General features: G+C 42.2%; 1 protein-coding gene across 2 annotated transcripts in view; it reads right to left on the bottom strand.

The window, feature by feature from the left end:
• Positions 1-1,261: 1,261 nt before the first annotated feature.
• Positions 1,262-21,093, bottom strand: part of SCFD2 (sec1 family domain containing 2) — a 219,355-nt gene continuing 199,523 nt past the window's right edge. The window contains exons 6-9 of one of the 2 annotated variants that reach the window (XM_026093614.2): positions 20,829-20,974; positions 16,743-16,877; positions 7,963-8,082; positions 1,262-3,013 (exon numbers count right to left, since the gene is read on the bottom strand). In XM_026093614.2, coding sequence (XP_025949399.2) covers positions 2,921-3,013; positions 7,963-8,082; positions 16,743-16,877; positions 20,829-20,974 — 494 coding nt within the window. In that variant the 3' untranslated portion in view covers positions 1,262-2,920. The remainder of the gene's footprint in view (positions 3,014-7,962; positions 8,083-16,742; positions 16,878-20,828; positions 20,975-21,093) is intronic. The other variant, XM_064511157.1, reaches the window with a different exon arrangement.

Genomic DNA, 21,093 nt, shown 5'->3' with positions numbered 1-21,093 from the left:
CCTTAATGTGATCTCCTCCTGCACACTCCTACTGAGGAGCATGGTTGTGCTTGGACTACACTAACTAGCACACAGCCTCGCTGGGTTAGCACACAGTCATAATAATTGGTGTGGGGAAACACTGACAAGATCCTGCTGCTGATAATCTTCTGACCACAAGCTGCCACCCCAGCCTCACCAACTGACTTAGGACTGGATTTATAAACCAAACTGAGCCTGCCCATCCAGCCTGAGCTTCTCACCAAATACTGCTTAGCTTATTCTAGTAGCAAATCTTGCTAAGAGTGGCCTGGTGTTTTTCCCTCCCTGTCCATTTTTAGTTTAGTTTAGTGTCACACATGAAGGGCTTAGACACTCCCTGCTGTAGTCCTGCACCCACCTTGAAGGACACTTGCACGAGCAAAGTCTCTTCTGTGCTGCTCCTGTTTGCACGTGAGTGGCAGGAGCTTTGTGTCCTTCCAGCAGCCGAAGGAACAAGGGAAAGGTTTTGCCAAGGCAGGAGAACACCCATCACCCTGGCCCTCCCCCAGCACACGTTATGTGTAGCTAGTAGAGCTGTTTCCTACAAAGACGGAGCTACTTATTACATGAGAGCCTCTGGAAAGCTTGTTTTCTGTTTCATTCCAGTCTTGTTCCACAGGAGCAGCAGGTTTCTTGCAACCATCTGCTGCTCCCTCTTTGGCTGCTGCTCCCTCTTTAGCTGAGAACGGGATGGTGGCTGAGTCCCAGCACCTACCTCCACATCTGTGGTCACTGGCTGAAAAGATCCCTCCAGTGAGGGAACCTGGAAAAATAGCCACTGCCTCAAGGCAGGGGAACTGCCTGACCTGTAAGAAGTGCAATAGCACTAGTGTCTACTTAAACCCAACTCTCTTCTCATTATCCTCTACAGGATGTCCTCAAATGGCCACGTGAGAGACCTGAGAGCATCTGATGAAAGTGGGTGGGGGAGAGGAGACCACAGCCACCAGACTCCATCATCTCATGAAAGCAGTGTCTCAGATAGAGATGGGAGTACCTGAGCCCACTTGGGGCTGTTGACAAGAGGTCAGCAATCACCACTGGAAGAAGAGCTTTTCTGCTGCCAGCAGAGCACAGAAATGTCTCCAGGACACCTCCCAAGACAGACACTTCAGTTTCCTAGGGGCAATCAAATAGTGCAAAAGAAAACTGGGTCACAGACATGTGTTGTCTAGGCATGTGTCTAGGCATGCACAGCCTTGTGTAACCAGAGGGAAAGAGCAGAGGGATGAGGTTAGGCTCAAAGTTAGGATCTTTGCTTTATTGATTACATAATTTCCAAAACATCTATATTCTAAGATACACAGTATAGAACAAAAAAAAAAAAAAAAAAAAAAAAAAAAAAAAAAAAAAAAGAAAAGAAAAGAAAAGAAAAGAAACCAAAGAGACTGGCTATTTGCCTTCAAGTTGCTCTGTTAAATATTTCTTGAGCGTTTACCATTACAATCTCATAATATTTCTCATTTTTTATAGCACAAAGTTCCATTCTATAGTGAGTCTTACAAATCTCTTTTCCATAGAGGCAACATTGTCCATGCTTTATAATCAGTCCATTGTTCCCTTCCAGCCACTCAAGAGTGAGTTTAAAACAAAATGCAGCCTGTTCTGAAGATCATTATAAACATTTAAGAGAACTTAAGCTAGCTACTGAACAAAGGTTAAAAAGCTACTTCCTCTTTAATTTATTCCTTTGGCATAATAAAGAATGCTATGATAGAGCAAACTTCACATATAATTTCACATTCACATTCTCATTGTAAGTTGTAGTCTTAGCATCCCTGGAATGAACTAAGAGGATGCAGCTTTATAGCTCCACCATTTTATGCTGCGATTTTGAAGTCTTGGTGCTATATGCAATTACAATCCCTACTGGCTGATGCTTTTTAATCCTAGATTATATCAAGGTTTTATAAAGAAAAATTACATAACTGAGTTTGGTAGCAGCTCTTTCATGATCATAAATCAAAAGCTGTTCTCTAATCGTGCTGTTCAGAAATCTAGCTCAAGAAAGAATCTGCCACCACAGCCTCTTGAAAGTGGGAAGATCTTTTTTTTCTTTTTTAAACGCATGTGAGAGGAGCATTTTTCCACGGTTAACATCAAACCATCACAGCCCATATGTCCTACTGCGCAAAACTACAGCGAAGTGTGCCATCAGAAACAGTCTTTTCTCCTGGAGCAGTGGGTGGAGAAACTAGAGCAGGAACTGGGAATGAGAGAGAAGCAACCGTGTAACTCTGCACTTGATTCTGGCTCTGTTTCTCTGCTCCCACCAGTTGGGCTGGGAGCACCAGTGGACTGGCAGCTGCTCTGCCGGTAAGATCAGGGTTGCACCCAGGCCTCTCTGGGGTGAGAAATGAAGTAAGAGCACAGGCTGCTAATGCTCCATAAGGCACATGTGTCTTGCAAGGTAAAGAGGGTGGATTTTGCTAGCCTCTTCCTCCCTCAGCAGCATTTCTCACCAGAAGCAACCCCAGTAAAGCCATCAGGATTACTCACAGAGAAACGGCCTGCTCAGGGAGTGTAAATTCAGCAGCCTGTGATCCTACGGGGCTTTTCCTCACCTTCCCCTTTTCTAGGGAATTATTACAAGCAGCTGTCCTTGCTTGAACTGAGGGGGGCTGGGGGAAGGCCAGTGTATACTCGGTGATTCAGGACCATGCTGCGTTATCTTTAAAGAGGGGAGAGTTGGTCACTGGACAACTGGACCGTTTTTAAGTGCTCTCCGTAAGCTGCACATATTTCCTTGCAGCCAGGTACCCAGCTGCTTCACCCCGTTTTGGTTGAAACATAACTGCAGCAGAAGACATGTCATTTTGGGGGGGAATATTGGAACAGACCAAGGATTTGATGTTTCCAGCCAAGGCAGTCACTTATCTTCTCCACAGATCCTCCCACGTCAGATATCAGCATCAGGCTGGAGATGTTCTGCAGCAAACAACAACTCGATAGCACTCAGTGGTGTCAGGAGTGCTGAGGAGAGCACAAGTACCTGGAGAAAGGGGGAAAAGAAACAGCACATCAAAATTAAGGGGTCTGAGACTGACTGCAGTATAAATGAGATGTGCACACGAACTGTTTGCTTACATCACACTAGATACACTGTGTGTTTCTGGTGCTTCCTGACAGGGCAATACAACTTGCCCAGTGATACTGTCTGCTGGCTAATAATTGCAGTTAAATCTCTTAAGGAACATAATGACTAGTAGCATTGTACTCCTAATGAATGTGTGCTTTGACTCATTTCTACCCACATCTTACCCAGTGATTTGTTATGACTGCCATTGTGTTTACCGCAAGGCACCAGATGATCAACCAGCACTTTCCTCTCCTATAGCACAGAATTTTGTCAACATGCAGTTTTGACTGACAGCTGTTTCCTCTCTGTCTAAGATAAGGCAAGCACTACAGAAGTGCTGCCTGCCTGCTGCGGCTGCTCAGTGAACTACAGTCCCTGTTCAGAAATGTCTCTTCAGACAAGACACCCTTGGGTCTCCACATCGTGCCCAAAGTTCAAGCTCAGACACTGTTGGGATGTTATTGTTTTTGTTTGGTTAAGTTTTTAATCCAAGATGGGCCTGATGAACGAACCTGTCCATACAGAGAAGATATGCACATTGGTAGCTGCGCACTTAATCTATTTTTCTCAAGTGAAAAACAATACGCAGGTCTGTAGTATCTGCTGCCTGCAGGGCAAAGCTATCAGGGAGCTGGTGTGTGCAGAGCTAACTCAGGGTCATGTTGCTCTCAAAGTCCTAGGACACCTGCTCTAACAAAGTCCCACGCTCAGCAGCATTTGTGGGATCAGGACTAATGGCTAGCAAGCAGAGACTTGGCAGATTTATTGTACTAGCCCACTTGAAAATGATTTTGCTTCTTCTGTGCAAATGCAAGGAGGGGAAGCACAAGCACCAACAACACTGTGTGTGTGTGTGTGTGTGTGTGTGTGTGTGTGTGTGTGTGTGTGTGTGTGTGTGTGTGTGTATGTATTTCCTGCAGTAGTTATCAAATTGCTTGTGCTCTTCATCACAGAGCATGAAGCACTCAGCTCAAATGTGTGGCCTGTATAGTCTAATATTGCAGGTGATTTTAAAGAAAGACTTAGAAGACGTATGCAGTTTAGGACTTGGTAGTACTACATTTCAACTTTATGTTGTTCTTTCTTTCATCTTTTCACTTCAAATAATGAAAAGAATCTGGAGTTAAATTACTACAGACCTCTTCTGTACTGACAATCATCTCCACCTCACTTCCCTCCTTCTCATATCCTCCCACACAATCTGCAGCAAACTGACACTGATTATCTCTTCTGCTTCCTATGGCTGAAAAACTATTTCTGTAATTTGCAGGTGCCACAGGCTGACACCGTCTTACTGATGTTATGTAAGAATGTATAGCACAGTATGTGCTCATCTTGTTAACACCCAGCTTAATTCTGAAAAACATGAGGGGGCACATTACCCAATTTTTGGTCTACAAGCCAAGCAACAATAACAGCCACTGCCAGATAAAAGCAATTTCATCTTGGAGTCCTACCATTAAAACATGAGGGGATTTGTGCAAGTGATAACAAGCCCAGACAGAAAAATGAGAACCACGACTTTAGCTTAAGAGCAAGGCTAAAGCCAAATACTGTGGGACTTCCCTCCTTGCCCCCTGCTATCTGTGAGGGTTCTGCATGGAGATAAATGTGAATATTTGTCCTGTCATTTTTACAGAGAACAGGTGAACTTCCCAGATAAGAAATGGCCATATTTTCCTCAGGCAAAGCTCTTCAGGACAGTAAATTTCCTTTGCAGACCTTCTCCTTGCTCAATACTTTGTGCCTGTCTTTGACGGTCTACATGAGGGGATGCTGCTCCTGCTGACAGCTGAGGTACAGGGCCAGGGCTCACAGCCTGACCCAGCGCGCTGCAATGGGCAGCTCCCACGGAACAAGGCAAGGGAAGGATGCAGCTGCACGGGTTTATCTGTCCACATGCCTCAGCCTCATAACTACACATGCTTGTGAGTGCTGAAGGGGAGCAAAACTTCCACTCCTGCTCTTTCCCCTTTTTCACTCTCCTAATTAATGAAAAAAGTCATTTTTTCCTTTTCTACTAGGATACTTCTCACTTGGTTAGGTACTGTCAGGGAGGCTATTCAGCACCATCCAAAAACAAATGATGCCTAGAAAACACTGTATTCCTTTGTGCTTCACAATGAGAAATGAATTTGTCATTCATACTCAGATGAAGAGCACCTCTGTGGATGGAAATGTGTTTTCTGCTACACATTGAAATGCCACTTGCCTCAGCTACAAATAAATGCTGGAGTAATTAGTGCACCTTGTCAGTTTTTCTGTCACTTTCCTCAATTCTTTATTTTTGCACCCACACACCTTTCTGTTTCTTCAGAGCCAATAACTAGCACCAGTGCCAGTGCTTTGTTTGAAAGGAATGGAATTGTGGGGCCAGCGTTTTCCTCCTGCCCTGATGTCTGAAACTGATTGCCTGAACACCACAAAAAAAGCTCTGTTAAATACTGGTTCGGGCTAGACAAATGCCTGGCTTTTTGAAAAGAGAATAATCCCAAACAGGTGGCACACATTCACAAGCTGTAGTGCAGAAATCCAGGTAAATCCAACTAACTCATAAACATTTTTATACGAGAGACTTAAACAACTGCTTCTTTTTTTCTTTTTCTTCCTCCTCTAGACTCTCCCCTGAAGTCTTTTCACCTCTAACATAGCACATTTGGACAAAGGGCAAGATGCAGTAAAAGCTTAAAATTCTTCAGGAATCTGCCTCAGAGGGTGACCTGCCACCAGGGTTAAGCCAAAGCAAAGCAACACCAGATCCCGTGTCACCACTGTCAAGCCTCAATTCCCTCTAGAAAGTTAGTCAAAAGTCTTACTGCATAGTTTTCAACCAACTCGCTTGTTAACTCCGTGCTTATCTTTCAAGGTATATTAATACATTTAAGGTGCGGATTAACTTGTCCATCAGTGTGTCACAGTTCAATCCCTGTTCAAGACAGGAAAGAATTTTATTCACTGTGTTGAGGAGATTAGCAATAGGCTAACTGGGGAGAAACGTGTTATCAGATGAAAGAAACATTGCTTAAAATTGGTATTCAATACTATAAAATGCTGCTTCAGACTGCTTCGCAAAGACAACTAAAATGTGGGAAACACATGTGAAACCCAGGGGCTGCTCAAGTTGGTTGGCTCCATCTTGCTAATGATTTCTCACTAATCAAAACTGAATTCCATAGGAATTGAAAACAGGATGTTTACAAGCCACCTTGGAAACTAGACTTACATTTATGATGCAGCTGGTTACACAGCACTTCTTGCATCTTTCTACAGTTTTTAGATTACCCTGTATATCTGCATTACCCAGCAGACACCCGATTGCTCTCGTACACATTCCTCCACAACTAACAAAGCTTTTTAACATCTTAGATGCTGCTGGAGCCCATCCATCCTCCTCCTCTGCCTCCCCACTCCACTCAGATGACAGCTGCTATAGTCAAGTTCTGCTGCCAGAGAGTGAAAGAGGCAAAGAGCAGCGCGTGGAGGCTTCACTGCGGGAGCCATCCTCCTGGCAGCAGCACGTCCAAGGCACCTAGCCCAGGTGCAGTTTCAAGCAGCACCCACCATGAGGAGCTGAAGTCTCATCTGTGGCTAACGGGGGGATGAAGGTGCTTAGTCTGCCTCCAAAATCAAACAGGAAGAAACACTGGCTATGGAGGGGGATCAGGAAGAATAAACTGCATAGAGGATAGAAGGGATACTGTGAAGGAAGAGCAGACTCAAGGATGGGTTGGAGTATTTTTTAGAAAACCTAAAATGTTGCCTGTTTACTTGCATCTAAACTGTCCTGCCCATAACATCCTTGGGAAAGGGTCTGTTTTTGACCCTGTGGGAAAGGGTGTCTAGGAAGAGGCTGACCCCTGAGTTGCTGCACCCACTCTCCTGCATGCAGGGAACAGCTGGCATTTTAATCTTGGAAGTGAAATAAAAGGAAAATGGCCTGAGGTTCAATGTTTAGGGTATCTAGACATGGATCTTGTTTGTCAAGATTTCAGAGGAAAGGCGCAAGCCACTTATCAGTACAGAGGAATGAGAGGCCAAAGAGGAAATAAGGGTAATCTTGTGAAGGTTCAAAGGCACAGTTCACTTGGACAACTCTGCCCTAACTGCCTCGGCTGAAGTATTTTATTTTTGGCATCCTAAGATGAACTCAGATATTAATTCAGTCTTTTCAATTGAAATTTTGATGTGTGACCCTTAGATCCAGCACCTTTTCACTTTAAGCCCCTAATCACAAATGTTTTCTGCCCAGCTGAGATGGCTTTTAAACAGTCCTATCTGCTCCTTGGTGTACTTGATGGGGCTGTTTCTAGCAGTGGTATGTCTAACAGGGCACCTCAAGAGATTCGTGATCTGGTCCAGAAGCAGTACAGCTCTATCCAGGCTAATCTATCTTGCTCCTCAGCAGTGCTGATTAACTTGTCTGGTCCATCACCACTGATACGTCACTAGATGGTACCCAGGTCCTTGGCAGGCTCCTTCTGAGCATCCTTGCACTATGCCTGGTAGGTGCACCACCTGGGAGCTTGTAGTCTCTTGGACAGCAAATGTTTCTGCTTAAAAAGAATTCCAATACATGCATCTTTTGAGACATGAAAAAAGCTCCTTCAGAATAATGCTAGTCTGTCCTGAAGGCCAGGCCTCCAACCTGAACTTTAATTGCTGACTCTAACATGCAAAAACCAGACTGTTTGAGTCTGAACACTTGTTACCAACAGATGTTTCACAGCAAAATCATAAGACCATTACTGTCCATGTGGCTGTGGCTTGGTGTAGCTTTGGTACCAATGCTACAGCCAACTTTATCTGATGAATTTTCTTAGTTTTTGTTCAGGTAGGAGCTGTATATTTAGAGCTCTTTGTACCTGGGTACCAGGTTTGCGTGTTGCCACCATGTCCTTCACCATTTTGACCTCGGAGACTGTCACTCCACCAATCATATAGATGATCAGAAGAGGATGATCACCAGGGTGAGGGCGAATCACCTGTAAAATGACAGAAAGAGTTATTTGTAGCTGCTCATTCCATCTCCAAACCTGTGCAGAGCATACTGGCAGTGATCGGCACCATGAGCTGCCTGAGGAAGACAAGGCTCCTGATGAGGATGCTCGGAAGGAGATATTCACGGAACACTGGTTTCCATAGCAGTTGAATGGGAGATCAGTGGGGATAATGCCAGGTTAAAAATGATGAACATTTCCAGGGATATGGAGTCTTCATGGCTTCCACTGAAATCTAGAGGGGTTTCCCATGAGGTCTGAGGACCTCTCCTTCCATTATTTTTTCATTCCTTTCCTTCCTTTCCCAGAGTGGGAGGGCAGTACTTGGGTAGATGCATAGTTTGGATACACGTATGCTTAGGGCTGTAAGGAGTGAGGGGTAAATTATGATCTAGCAGAAGCAAGGGGTCTAGTCTAAACATGTGAGAATCCCTGCCTTAGGTCAGCAATGGAAAGAATCACAAAATTACAGAATCACAGAATGGTTGAGGTTGGAAGGGACCTCTGGAGATCATCTAGTCCAACCCCCCTGCTCAAGCAGGGTCACTCAGAGCACGCTGCACAGGATTGCGTCCAGGCAGGTTTTGAATATCTCCAGAGAAGGAGACTCCACAACCTCTCTGGGCAACCTGTTCCAGTGCTCAGTCACCCTCACAGTAAAGAAGTTTTTCCTCATATTCAGATGGAACTGCCTCTGTTTCAGTTTGTGCCTGTTGCCTCTTGTCCTGTCATAGCATAAATACTGTTTTTTCACCAGTGCAATGAATAATCCTTTACAATTAATCCAATGAAAATAAATCAGGTTCATTACAGTACAAGATCAGTTTTAGCTCATTTCACTTCAAAGTTTTCAATATTTCTATGATTGGGGTGTAACTAGTATGGAAAATTTTAGTCCAAACAAAATACTCCTTCCATTTTTTCTAATTATCATTAGAATGGCTCAAACATTCCATTTCAGTTAAGAGTCTATAAAACTACATTTTGTTTTTAAAATGAAGGTGACGCTTTACATTACTTTCCTCTAAACCATTTCTAAAAGTATGATTAGTTTGCTGTTTTCTCGCACTCTCTCTTTCTTAATAAAACACACTGCCCTGATAAAGCCTTATGCCAGGCTTTGTGGAGCCTTGGGATGTGATGTCAACAGAGCCTGGGCAATTGCTCTTGTTACAACACCACATGCCTTTGAGTATGAAACACTCAAAATGTTTGGCTCTGGAAAGTGACAGTGAGAACAGTTCAATTTGCTCTTTTTTAGACTCTCCACCCCCTCTCCTTCCAGCTGCGTAGCTTTTCGGCAGCATTCATGCGACAGAAGGAGAGTGGTAATCAATCCGTGCTTGGGCGGAGCGCAGTTCCTCTGCTTTCACTGCTGCGGCAGCTACTACCTTTGATTCCTGTGGCTCCAGCTCCTTGGGGTACAGCTCTTCTTCTGTTCCTTATTGTGGCTGTCCTATATTTAGTCTTTGGGCAGTTTTTTGTCCTGCAGCTCCGTCATGCTTTCTGACTGGCAGCCTTCAGAAGAGCCTGTTCCCTTTGAAGGCAGCACAGGGGGATTGCGTGCTCGCGCTCTCTCCAGGCTAGCTGGCCTTTGATTACACAGTGCTCCCTGTTAAATGCTGCTCCCCAGGCACAGAGCTCTTGAACTCCTCAGGAGTTTGAAATCTGTACAAAAAGCCTTAGACAGATGTATTACTGAGCTGAATATTTGTGTATTGAGTGTTTATTCTCTCAATCTCACCTGCTTTCCTAGCCATCTTCATTCAACCGATGGTACAGATAGCATATATACTACAATTTAGCAAGGTGTCCTGCAATTCTAGTGCTACATTTAGCAGTTCTCTGTTTAGACTAACAGAACAATTAAATTAATATACCAGACTTTACAAAGACCCTCTCTTTATCCACTTTCTCATGTTAGACTTCTTTCCCATGTTACACTTCTTACTATCCACATAAAACACGGTGTTAACCTCAAGAGGAAAAAAACCCACTCCTTAATTACAAATACCATGAGGAGTTTGAGTAAGATCTAAATATTTACTTTAAAAGAAGGTCAGCTAGAACTATTACTTGCTCAAATATTAAAGTATTTCATGGCATAATTGCTGTAAGCAGTGAAACAAGGTTAAAGAACTAGCTGCTCACAAAGAGACGAATATAAAAGTTGGCAAAACAAAATGCTGTGCTACTGCACCTGAAGGCAATACAGGAATTACTAGGTTTATTCCTTTTCCTGCCTCTTTTCTTCTCTTAATCCTGTCACCAGAGCAAACTACTCCACTACATTTCATGAAGATTCTTATGTGAAGACTTCGAACTCCAGAAGCTTGCTACTGAATAAAGTCTCTCTTTCTTAATATCCTTCCTAGTGACAACACACTCATCATAAACATGCATGTATAACATCGGAAAAACTGTAAGGACACCCAACCTAAGATTATTAATTAGAAAACACAGGCTTTCATGACTATAGTAAAGAGAAAGTATCTTGACAAATCATTTCCTTCAGTCAAAATAAGCCTAGATCCAAACACGTTCCCTATATAAAACTTATTTTTCTCAAGTTCAAACCACAAATTCCAGAAATGCATATTAAAAATACTATTAGGCATGCAAACTCTAAATTAAATTAAAGCTGCAATGAAAAGGGTTTTGGAATCTGTAATCTTCTTATGCTATGTGCAAATGTTTTGAAGGAGGACAATGCTTTGAGTACAAAATATTTGGCTGGGTTAAGAATGTACGTTTCTGCCAAGATTTTTTTGTTTTATAATACAACCACCCAAGGCTGTCTCTTTTGAAGGAACTGGCTCCATGTAGCTAAACACATCTCATTTCTGTGATACAGAAGAAGAACTGAAATGAACTGCAGCAAAAAGCTACATGCACATTCTGGAATCCTCCTAAAACTAGTTTGTTTCAGGACATTTCTAGGTCCTGTAAATCTCAGTTGCTGGGAAATTTTAATTTTGCAAAAATCCCTGAATGAAATTCACTTCCAGTTAAAAATGCCATGCATTAAAAATGATTGCTACAGTTATCTTGGGCAATTAGGAAGACTAAGAAAAAAGCAAAACCCCGAAAGCTTCTAGCTATGATGAGCCTATACACAGATACACTCAAAACTTGGTCAACTGATGACAGAGACCAGTGTGTTCCCCATCAAGAAAATCCTCCGTAAATAGAGGCAAAGGAGCCCAAAGGAGGGATGTTTCCCTGTACCAGCAGAGCTGCCTGACTGGACATCAAGGCCTTTGCTGCAGCTCAGAGCTGACCACTGCTGTATTTTCTCAGGGTGGTGGTGGTTATAGGGCTTGCTGTTGGCACATGTGTCTGTGCAGAGGAGCAGGAAAGGGGAAGATGGGAAAGCGGGGGTGAAGGCGGTCAGTAAAACTCCGACCAGACACTGCTGTTTCCTCTGAAGGTCAGCAGAAATGACTTCCACTGGCCTACAAGGGCTAACTCTGCCCTCCAACCAGGAAACCAGCACCAGTGCATCTGTTACTTGTGACCAATCATAAACCAATTAATCCAGCTGAATAACTGGAAAAAGTAACAGGAAAACACATCAATCTTCTGAAACTAGACTGCTGTGCAGGGCACTTGGTATCAATGAAGCCGTCTTGCTTAGATCATCACAAACCACATGTGGTCTAGAGCTGCAGTAAAAAGAGGAGTCCTTGAGGCAAGGAGGCCTTTTCCCTCTGCATTAACTAAGCTTCAAAACAAACACATTAGCCAGAGAAACACTTGAGGATGAGAGATACCTTTAAAATTCTTTCCTGGTTGAACAAATTTGAGTCTGTCAGATTAGGGAGGCATTAATCATGACAGGAGATGGAAAAACTCTTTTGACTACTGCTCAGTCATTCAATCTCTTTGCATGTTCTCAAATACTGTTTTCTGACAGGAGGCAATTTAAAAAGCAGGGTTACCTATGCCAAAGGACTGGCTTAGGAGACATGATTTGAATAAGAAGTTAAGTCCTTTATTGTGCAGCAGTGTGTTGCGGGAGGTGGCTGTAGCCTAATTTATCTGGGACAGCAGAGGCTGCTTTTATCACTTACCAAAGCATTTTTGAGTTGGTATTTATATTCAGGAATTGAAGAGGAAATATAAATGCAATGAAGCCCATGAAATAATTACAGTGCTGATGGTACAGTAAGTGGAAAAGATCCTCTTGCATGAGAAATACAGGCTGGTCAGAAACTCATTCACACAATATTGATGCACCAGCCAACATGCCAAACTACAAACTAAATGAGCAAGCGCGAACACATATTTGCAAGGTAAGTGATGATGTTCATGAAATATTCATCCTACATGATGTTCATTTGCTCTGCTGTTATATATTCCTTATGATAGGATATTTTTATTACTAGCAGAGATGCAGGTACTTGATGCAGTAAGTGCTGCTGAAAAACTCTCAAAGAAAACATAAATGTCTAAACTGGCACAAAGAAACAAGTTGTAAGCACAGCAAGACCAGCAGAAAACACTGATATGAAAGACTTAAGTCACATAAAAACTTAAGAGCTTGTCTTCACACAAACAAGACTGGGAACAGAGAAGAGAGAGAGCAAGAGATGGAGAGTGGCTTAATGCTGGCACGTGCCTGTCCCAAGGGCAGTTCTCTCTCTGCCTCCTTGATGTGAATTTCCTCACCCCCAAATAAGCTCTGCTTTTTGAATACACCTTTGCACACATGCTCAGCAGAGCCAGCACTATGTTCACTCGGGCACGATTTGCACCTCTCACTGCTGCGAGGGAGAACAGCCCAGGCATGGTTTGAGTCTCTGCAGCCTTCTCCAGGCACCCACATCTGTGCCTCCTTTAGATAGGTCTCACCATGGGCAAGAGGCTACTGACAAGGTTTTGTCCATCCCACACCTCCTTGATATTGGAAAGATTTCAGCACAGGACTTCTATTTAAATAGCAGTCCGGATCAGAGCAGTTCCCTCCTTCTAAGTAAGTGTAACGCTCTACTCCTAATATAAATTTTACTAGCCAGAGCACCTTAGAAGAAACTGAAAAACAAGAAAAAGCAGTGAAAGAAAAGCAGAGGAGAAAAAGCAGAACATGAAATATAACGAAGGTGCAATCTTGCTCTTTCTTGTCCTTCCCTCGTTCATCCTTTTTCTTCATGCTGTAGCAGTATCCTACCCTCTCTCTGTATGACAGAAATTCAGCAGCTAGAACAAGGTTTGCCAGCACATGTCCAATCACAGGACTGAGGAAACCTGAGTTCAAACTGGCTTTTCAGATATTACATTTCAGAGAGTCTAACTTGACTTTATGAGATTGTCTTGATACCACTGTAATGAAATAACAATAACCTTTTCCTGCCTCTCTAAATCACTCTCCCAGTGTGTCCATACTCATCACTCCTGCTGCCCCTCAAGTATCGATGCTGTTCAAAGCAGCCTTATCAGGTCCTTTTTTCTTTTTTCTCTCTGTCTCCTCTCCCACTAATCTGCTGACACAGGTTGGACATACATTCAGCTGCCATCCCTGTGCTGATCCGCCTCTCTAGGCTAGATCTGTTTCCTCCTCTCCAAACTAAATCTGTCTCTGACATCTCTTCGTGGTGGCCTGATGGTCTAGCTATGTTCAGTTGCACCTAACTAGCACTTTACCTATTTCACCCCTAACTTTTCAGGTGCTATGGATACTGTATCATCTTACTCTCAACAAGCCCATAAATACGACACCATCTTGAAGCTCCTTCTAGGTTTTCATATCCACATGTTGTTTAAATCTTGTAGATACTAGGTATATAGCATCTCAGAGGTCAGTCTTCTATCTACCTGCCTAGGTCAGGCCTCTGTTGGTACAACACCCTTATTTTGACAGATACAAACACAGATTTATATCACATATGCATCCAGCATTTTTACCATCTTACTATTTTCTTATGGCTCTCTACAATATCCTACTTTTCTTTCACATCTAATAGAAGCTGCTTGTCTTTTATTTCAATGCTTTTCATGCCTATCACACCTTGACGGAGAGAGGCAGGGAAGAGACTTCCCTCAAGTTGTCAGCTTGTCTATTCTTCATTCTGTATAGGAAAGTTCAACCTTCTATGGAAAATTCATTTTATAATTACATCCCTCATTGGCCATTTGTTACATTTTCAAGAGCATATTTTGTGTTCTTTCTTGTGCTCTGCCTCCAGCTTGTGAGAAGCTTTCTGCAAACCTCCACAAGGCTACCTCCTCCTCTTCCTCTTCTGACATTATACAATTACCAGAATTGGAAACACTGGCTGTCAGGCTCATTGATCCTGCCTCACTGTTTCCCTGAACTCCCACATCTGTTTGGATCTCAGTTAATCTTGCCTTCTGCAAGTTCTGATCTTCTGTTCAGCGTTAGTGCAGCAAAAAGTGCAACGGGGGTCTCTGTAACTAGGATATCTCTGTAATATACTTCTGTGATACACACACAGACATATGCACACTCGAACATTTAGACTTTCTGGAATCCATATGTTTCTTGCTGTTGTTTTTTGGTAAAGGAAGGATGAGCTATATTCCTGCTTAAAAAATAAAATCAAACACCATGAAATAAATGCAACTGTGAGCGTTACTGGTAAATAAAACCAATCATTTCAGAAATCACTTGTGTGCCCCAGCTTGTTTACTCTGTTTGACAGTGGAGCAACTGTGTCTTCTACTATTTTTGGAGTAGCTGCATCCTTTTTTTTTTTCAGTTCTCATACATGAACAGAAAGAACACTGTGTCCCTACTTCTATAGCCATGCTCTTCTGTTTTAGGGCATCTTGAAAATCTACTGCAATGCTAGGTGGAGATTCCTGAAAGCAGGCACTGAACTTCAGGCATTTCAGATTTTGTGCTTGAGACTAACCTGCTCTGAAATAACATAAAAACAATTATGTTACAGATTGATAATGGATTCTAGGATAGTACCAACGCAGCAATCAAAATTAATTTTGTTACTTGTCTTGAAATGTATAACAGGCCTAGCAGGCATTCACACACAATAGAAAGAATGTTTTGTCCTTCCAACTATCACAGAATCACAGAACAATTCAGCTTGGAAGGAACAAACCTTTGGAGCTCACCTAGTCCACACCCCTGCTCAAAGCAGGGCCAACTTCAACATTAGATCAGGTTGCTCAGAGCTTAGTAGAGTCAAGTTTGAATATCTCAAAAGACAGAGATTCCACAGCCTTTCTGGACTTAACCACTCTCATGGTGACATTTTATTTCCTTATATGCAATTGGAATTTCCCATGCTGCAACTTGTGTCCATCGCCTCTCACCCAGTTTGTTGATACCTATTCTGTAGTGAGGGGACAAAACTAGACACGGAAGTCCAGGTGCAGCCTCCCCAGTGCTGAATAGAGGCAAATAATCATTTCTCTTGATCTGATGGATATACTTGCTGATGCAGCCCAGGCTGAAGTCAGCCTTCACCACAGCAAAAGCAAACCGCTGGGGCATGTTCAAGCTGGACAGCAAGACCCTCAGGCCCTTTCCCACAGAGCTACTCCCCCACCACTCAGCGTCCTGCCTTTGCTGTGGCAGGGGGTCCTGCCTGCAGGACTCCACATTTGCACACGTTGAGCATCCCGGGGCTCCCACCATCCTGTTCCTTCTGCTTGTTGACATGCCTCGAGATGGCAGCCCTAGCCCCAGATACTAGGAGCGTCCCCTCCCTTCAGTTTGGTATTATAAGGTCACAGACATACAGCAACTTAAGAAACTTTATTGCAATCAAAAGATAGAGTTACTTTCTATGCTCTCCTATATCATATGAGTGTTTATACTCATAACTACAGTGTTGATGCAGTTTGAAATAAATATGGGTTTGTCTTCAGTGGAGAACTCAGGATATGCAGGAGGATAGAGCTAAATTTATAGCATGATAGTTCACACTTAGTGTCTGCGCAGACACTTAGTGAACACTAAGCACAGTGCAATTTATAAAATGGAGTAAAGTGCAATTTATAAAGTGGAGTAAGCCCTTTCAGACAGTCTGTCTTAAAACATGCTAAGAGCATCCACAAAGCAACTTCTGACTAATGAGCCCTCCTTCCCTCCCACTGCAAGTTCAACCTTACTGAGCTATAGAAAAGGCACTGAATATGGAACTCTTCTGATAATCTTCCTCCACTATGAGAACTGACTGTTTATTCTTACTTCTCTCCTGTCTTAAGGTTGCTCAGTGTCCTTAAAATCCTTTGATGACGTGTTGTGGAATGCCTTTTGAAAACCCAGGTAAGTTATATGAACTTGCATTCGCCTATCAACTTACTTGTTGATGTCTCTGAAGAGCTCCAATATCTATATGAGGTAAGACTTTCCTTTATCAAGACCATATTAACTCCTTCCAAACACGTCACCCTTATCTAGGTGTCCAGCCTCACCCTTATCTAGGTGCCTGGTCTGCTCCATTCCTCTTGTTTTGTTTCAGCAGGTGCTGCCCATCTGTTCCGTGCCTGCAACGTGGTGCCTCAAGCTACTTCTAGTTCCCCATAAGGATTTAACTCTCCTAACTTGCCCCTTAGGTTCTTCTGAACAATATCAATTCAAATACATAAAATCAACTACTGCATGATTATGCTATAATCTTGGGAAAATCCTACAGATGCGCTTGGGAAGCCTAGTTTACCTTCATGAACATGCTGAATCCAGTTTTAAGGAGATCACTGAGGCCTGAAGACACATGCTCAATATCAACAGGATCAGGTCGATCAGAATTACAGATCTCTTCCACTACCTGTTTCAGCAGCGGTTTGTAAGAAGCCTGTACAAAAAGAATAGCATACTGTGAGTAAGGCTGCCAAGACTTGGTACGGCTGCTTTTCTAAATGTTTTATTTCCATTGAAGGAAAAGAAAATATTTATTCTAGAAAGAAAACTGCTCAGAGACTTCAGAGAAATGATTGAAGCAGCAGAGGTCTCTGTGACCTTGACAGCAAATGGTGTGCACAGACTTAGTATCAAACTGGAAAGACAGGAAGACAGCCAAAGATTCACTATGCCCCGTGAGTATCCTACGAGTGAACAGAGGCAAGGAAGAAAGTGGGGCTTCTAATTTCTCCACAGTCTTTGGTAGTATGGAAAAGGATAACCATAGGGATGATGCTCTGTTGCCCATCGCACACACCCAAAAAGTCTCATCCCCTTTGGAATATCTTTATAAAACACCTAAATAGAGATTTCAAGGAGGGTTTGCTTACTGGCCCACTCCTGCCTTCCCACAAACACCTGTCATGATATGGTAAGTGTCATGTCATGACTGAAGCCTGGGTATCAGCAAGGCTGCGTAGAGGCCAACCTGTCTGTTTCTCCCGCATGGAAGAGCAGAACTAAGAAGCCTTATTACTCTTCCAAATTCCATGGCCTGGGCACACAAAAAGATACTTGCTCCTGTGGGAAACCTTGTGAAAAACAGACCAAACCACCCCGCCAATATCGGTAATTTTTTCTTCCTAAATTCTGACAAGACCAACAAGGTAAGAAAAGAAAGTAGATTTATAGAGGACAAAAGAAGGTGTTCACATCAGAATTAGAAGAGATGTGTAGGGAGAGAAATATTTTTATTAGGACATCTGATTCAAGCAAAATGGCATTCACAACTAATGGGTGATGGCACCTCAAATACTAGTACCATCTCCATACCACTGCAGACATATCCATAAACATCTAGAAAAACTGGAGGTTAGACACCCTTCTTATGTGGAGCAGCATATTTGAAAATGAGGGTTTTCCCTCACTTCCGAGTGACACAGACATCTCTCCAGTAAACGAACTGGGACTCCCAAGTCTTTTCAGAGTGCACCAAGCACTTACATGTGATCCCTTTCAGGGCCCACAAACCTGTGCTGAATAAGAATGAGTAGTCTAGAAATTTTCATATCCCTTTTTGAATGGTCTGAACCATTCTGCCACCCTTAAAATGTTTCTAAGAAGAAAATTTTAGGGAATCATGGAAAGATCCTCTTCAATGAAAATTCCTCCTTGCTTAGTTTTGTAAATGGGGTTTCATTTTGCTGCTTTCACAACTTTGCCAAAACTGCACTGGAACCACATAGTTTCAGGAAGCGCAACAGTCTTAGAAAATTAGCAGCTTTCAAATTAGTACACTTTTCTTTCCCTTTGGAACTAGTCCAGGTATGCATCATCCCTAGATTTCTTAAGAAAATCAAGTGTTACGTCATTCAGCTTGCAGAGAGGAGATCTACAAGAGCCATCATGCATGATAAACATAAAAATGGATGGAAAGTAAAAGCGAGCCACTTAGTTACAGAACTTGGAACTAAAATTTTCTAAAGTGCTCTCAGTAATTAGAGATATTTTTCATCCAACAGTTTACAGTGAGAAAAACAATTTACATTTTTTGAATACAATTCTGTCAACAAAGATTTATACAATTCTTCTAAGTCCTTCTCACAATGCATGTGCTTCATTTCTAACCAAGCCAACAAAGCAAATTACAACAGACATTAGCTGCAGTATCTTTCAGTAGAACATGTCAAGATTTGTGTCAAATCTAGTCACGCAATAAACAACTGTTTGAAAATGTACATACAAGCATGAAGTCCTACGTACAAAAATCTGTTTAATATTTTCATAGTACTACAGAAGAGGATCACAAAGATGTTACAAATGAAATATTTGGAGCAAAGATCAAAACCATAGCTAAACAGAGAGCTTCACTTCATGAAATTAAAGGATAAATATTATCTGACTTTAGTCATAACTATTCACTCTAAAGGCAAGATGTTAAAAATGTGCTATGATTTTGCATCTGAATTTCCATGCACTAAAACTCAGTCCTCTTCAAAATGCCCCAATCTGGCTACACAGATACTAAAAGACAGATATGAAAATCACCTGTCATTTTTAGCTACGGTATTTTCAAAAACTTTCAAAATCTTTCATGACTTGAAATTCATCTATCAAATTGTCAGGAGGTAAAAAATACAACTCCCAACAGCTACACTGATTTCTAACTCACACAATAAAACTATTATCAAATTTAAATTTTGGCAGGGCACAAATTCCATTTAAAACAGTTGTTAAAAAGCTATGTCTTACAGAGTTATCAGACGTACCTGAGACATGAGCTATCACAGATTATTCAAAAAGAAAGGAAGGAAGGAAGGAAAGAAGGAGGGAGGGAGGGAAGGAGGAAAGAAAGAGGTGAATATACTTAAGATCAAGAATGAAAGGAAAAGAACAGTAGTTACAACATCAGACAAAACATTCTCCTCTTGCATGGCTGCTACAGTAACTGTTTTGGCAACCTGATGGAAAAATTAATTAGCTCTTTTTATGTAAGACATATAAACATCAATGCTATGAAAAGTCCTTCTAAGAGACCATTCAATTCTGCCCACTTGCTTAGGTATAGAAATCATTTTTTCTTTTAACAAGAAATGAAGGCTTCCCAGCTCCTAACAGACGGAGGGGAAAAGCAGCTCTGGGGTGAGCCCATTCACTGGGCAGGGCAGGGATCTGTATGCTCATGGGAAGGGCAGCGCTTCTTCAAACGAGCTAACTCGGTGCATGCCATGCTCTGCCCATGCATTAACATCTGCCAGTCAAAGGAGAGAGGCACGACAGCGCTGTGCTGCAGAAAACAAATATGCTGCCGGCTTTTTCCAGCTACTCTAAAACTCCTGAACAGCCCTTAGCTGTTGGTCATATTCAAGATAATTAAACCCATCACATAGTCAGATTGGAGGGCTGCGAGGCGTTAATACATGTCTTGCTGCATTCCAGCACTTTGCCCTAAGCAAACAAATCCAAGTTACATCCAAGGAAAAAAACGATGCTAATACGTTTCCAGGAAACTTTTAGAGGCTATTTTCTTATCATCTGACTGCCCTCACACTGAACTGTATTAAATGTTTTACAATTTTCCCCATTTTAGACATCAGACTGGTCATAAGGGCCAAGAGACTTCAATAACAGCTTTTCCTCACCTTAGCTTTCCAGTGCCATTTGCAACACTCCTGACTCCTGTCGTTACAAGCATTGCTTAATTTGAACTACATCCTTTTGCTGGTCTACAGCATACTTAAGAGCTTGGCAGGATTATTTTTCTGGCTCAAGGCTCAAATCAAGTTTTACAGTCTCTCTCTAAATCACAGTATTTGTTTTCTATTGGAAAACTCTCTATTCTTAACTGAAAAAGTTAAACACTTGTGGGGAGAGGGGAAAGAGAGAAAAACACAGCACATTTAGTCCTAATGACCTGTACTAATACAATAGTTCATGTGTTAAATTTTTATAAACAAAAGCTGCATTTTCCCCCTATTTAAAAATGGGACGACCTCTCACAGTTACAGAGAACGGAGTGAAAATACAGAGAAATATAGCTGCTGTCTGGATGCAGGCATGCTGCTCATATGGCATAAGGGATCTTAGTCCAGTACAGTCTTGACCTAGTCCTGCCTTTCACAGACATTTATGTCATATCGCAGTGCTGCAGAGCAAATCCTAGATTTCTTCATCAGACAAATTCTTTACTAACTTTGACAGGGATATGCCTGTGTTTGGCTTAAGGACTTCAGGAAGTTCTTGATGATTAGGCCAATTATAAAATATATCTTCAAATACATTCCACATGGGCAGAACACATCTAGGGTTAATACATAAGCAAAATTAGCCCTATTGGTGGAGGTGTAATTTTGATAGCATCTTGGAGAAATAACATAAACAAGGGAAAAAGAAAAAATCCGCTTGCCTGGTGGGTGTTGCTGCCTGGATTATGGATGGAGTTAAACTGTTTCATGTGCATTCGAGCTCTTGCAATATCCCTGAGGGACTCAAAGATACCGTCCACTGCATCTGTGGCTTTCTGAGGTGCCAGGTTCAGAGATGAATCACTGCCTAAAGCAACAAAGAAACATGGAGCTGAGTGAGTGAAAAACTTTCAAGTGTTTTCATAATAAGCCATAGGAAAACTAGGAGGAAATTTTAAATTAGTTTAATCTTGTTAGATTCTAGAA

The sequence above is a fragment of the Dromaius novaehollandiae genome, chromosome 4, assembly GCF_036370855.1.
Source record: "Dromaius novaehollandiae isolate bDroNov1 chromosome 4, bDroNov1.hap1, whole genome shotgun sequence".
Taxonomy (NCBI): Eukaryota; Metazoa; Chordata; class Aves; order Casuariiformes; family Dromaiidae; genus Dromaius; species Dromaius novaehollandiae.
This window is presented reverse-complemented; position numbering and strand designations above follow the sequence as displayed.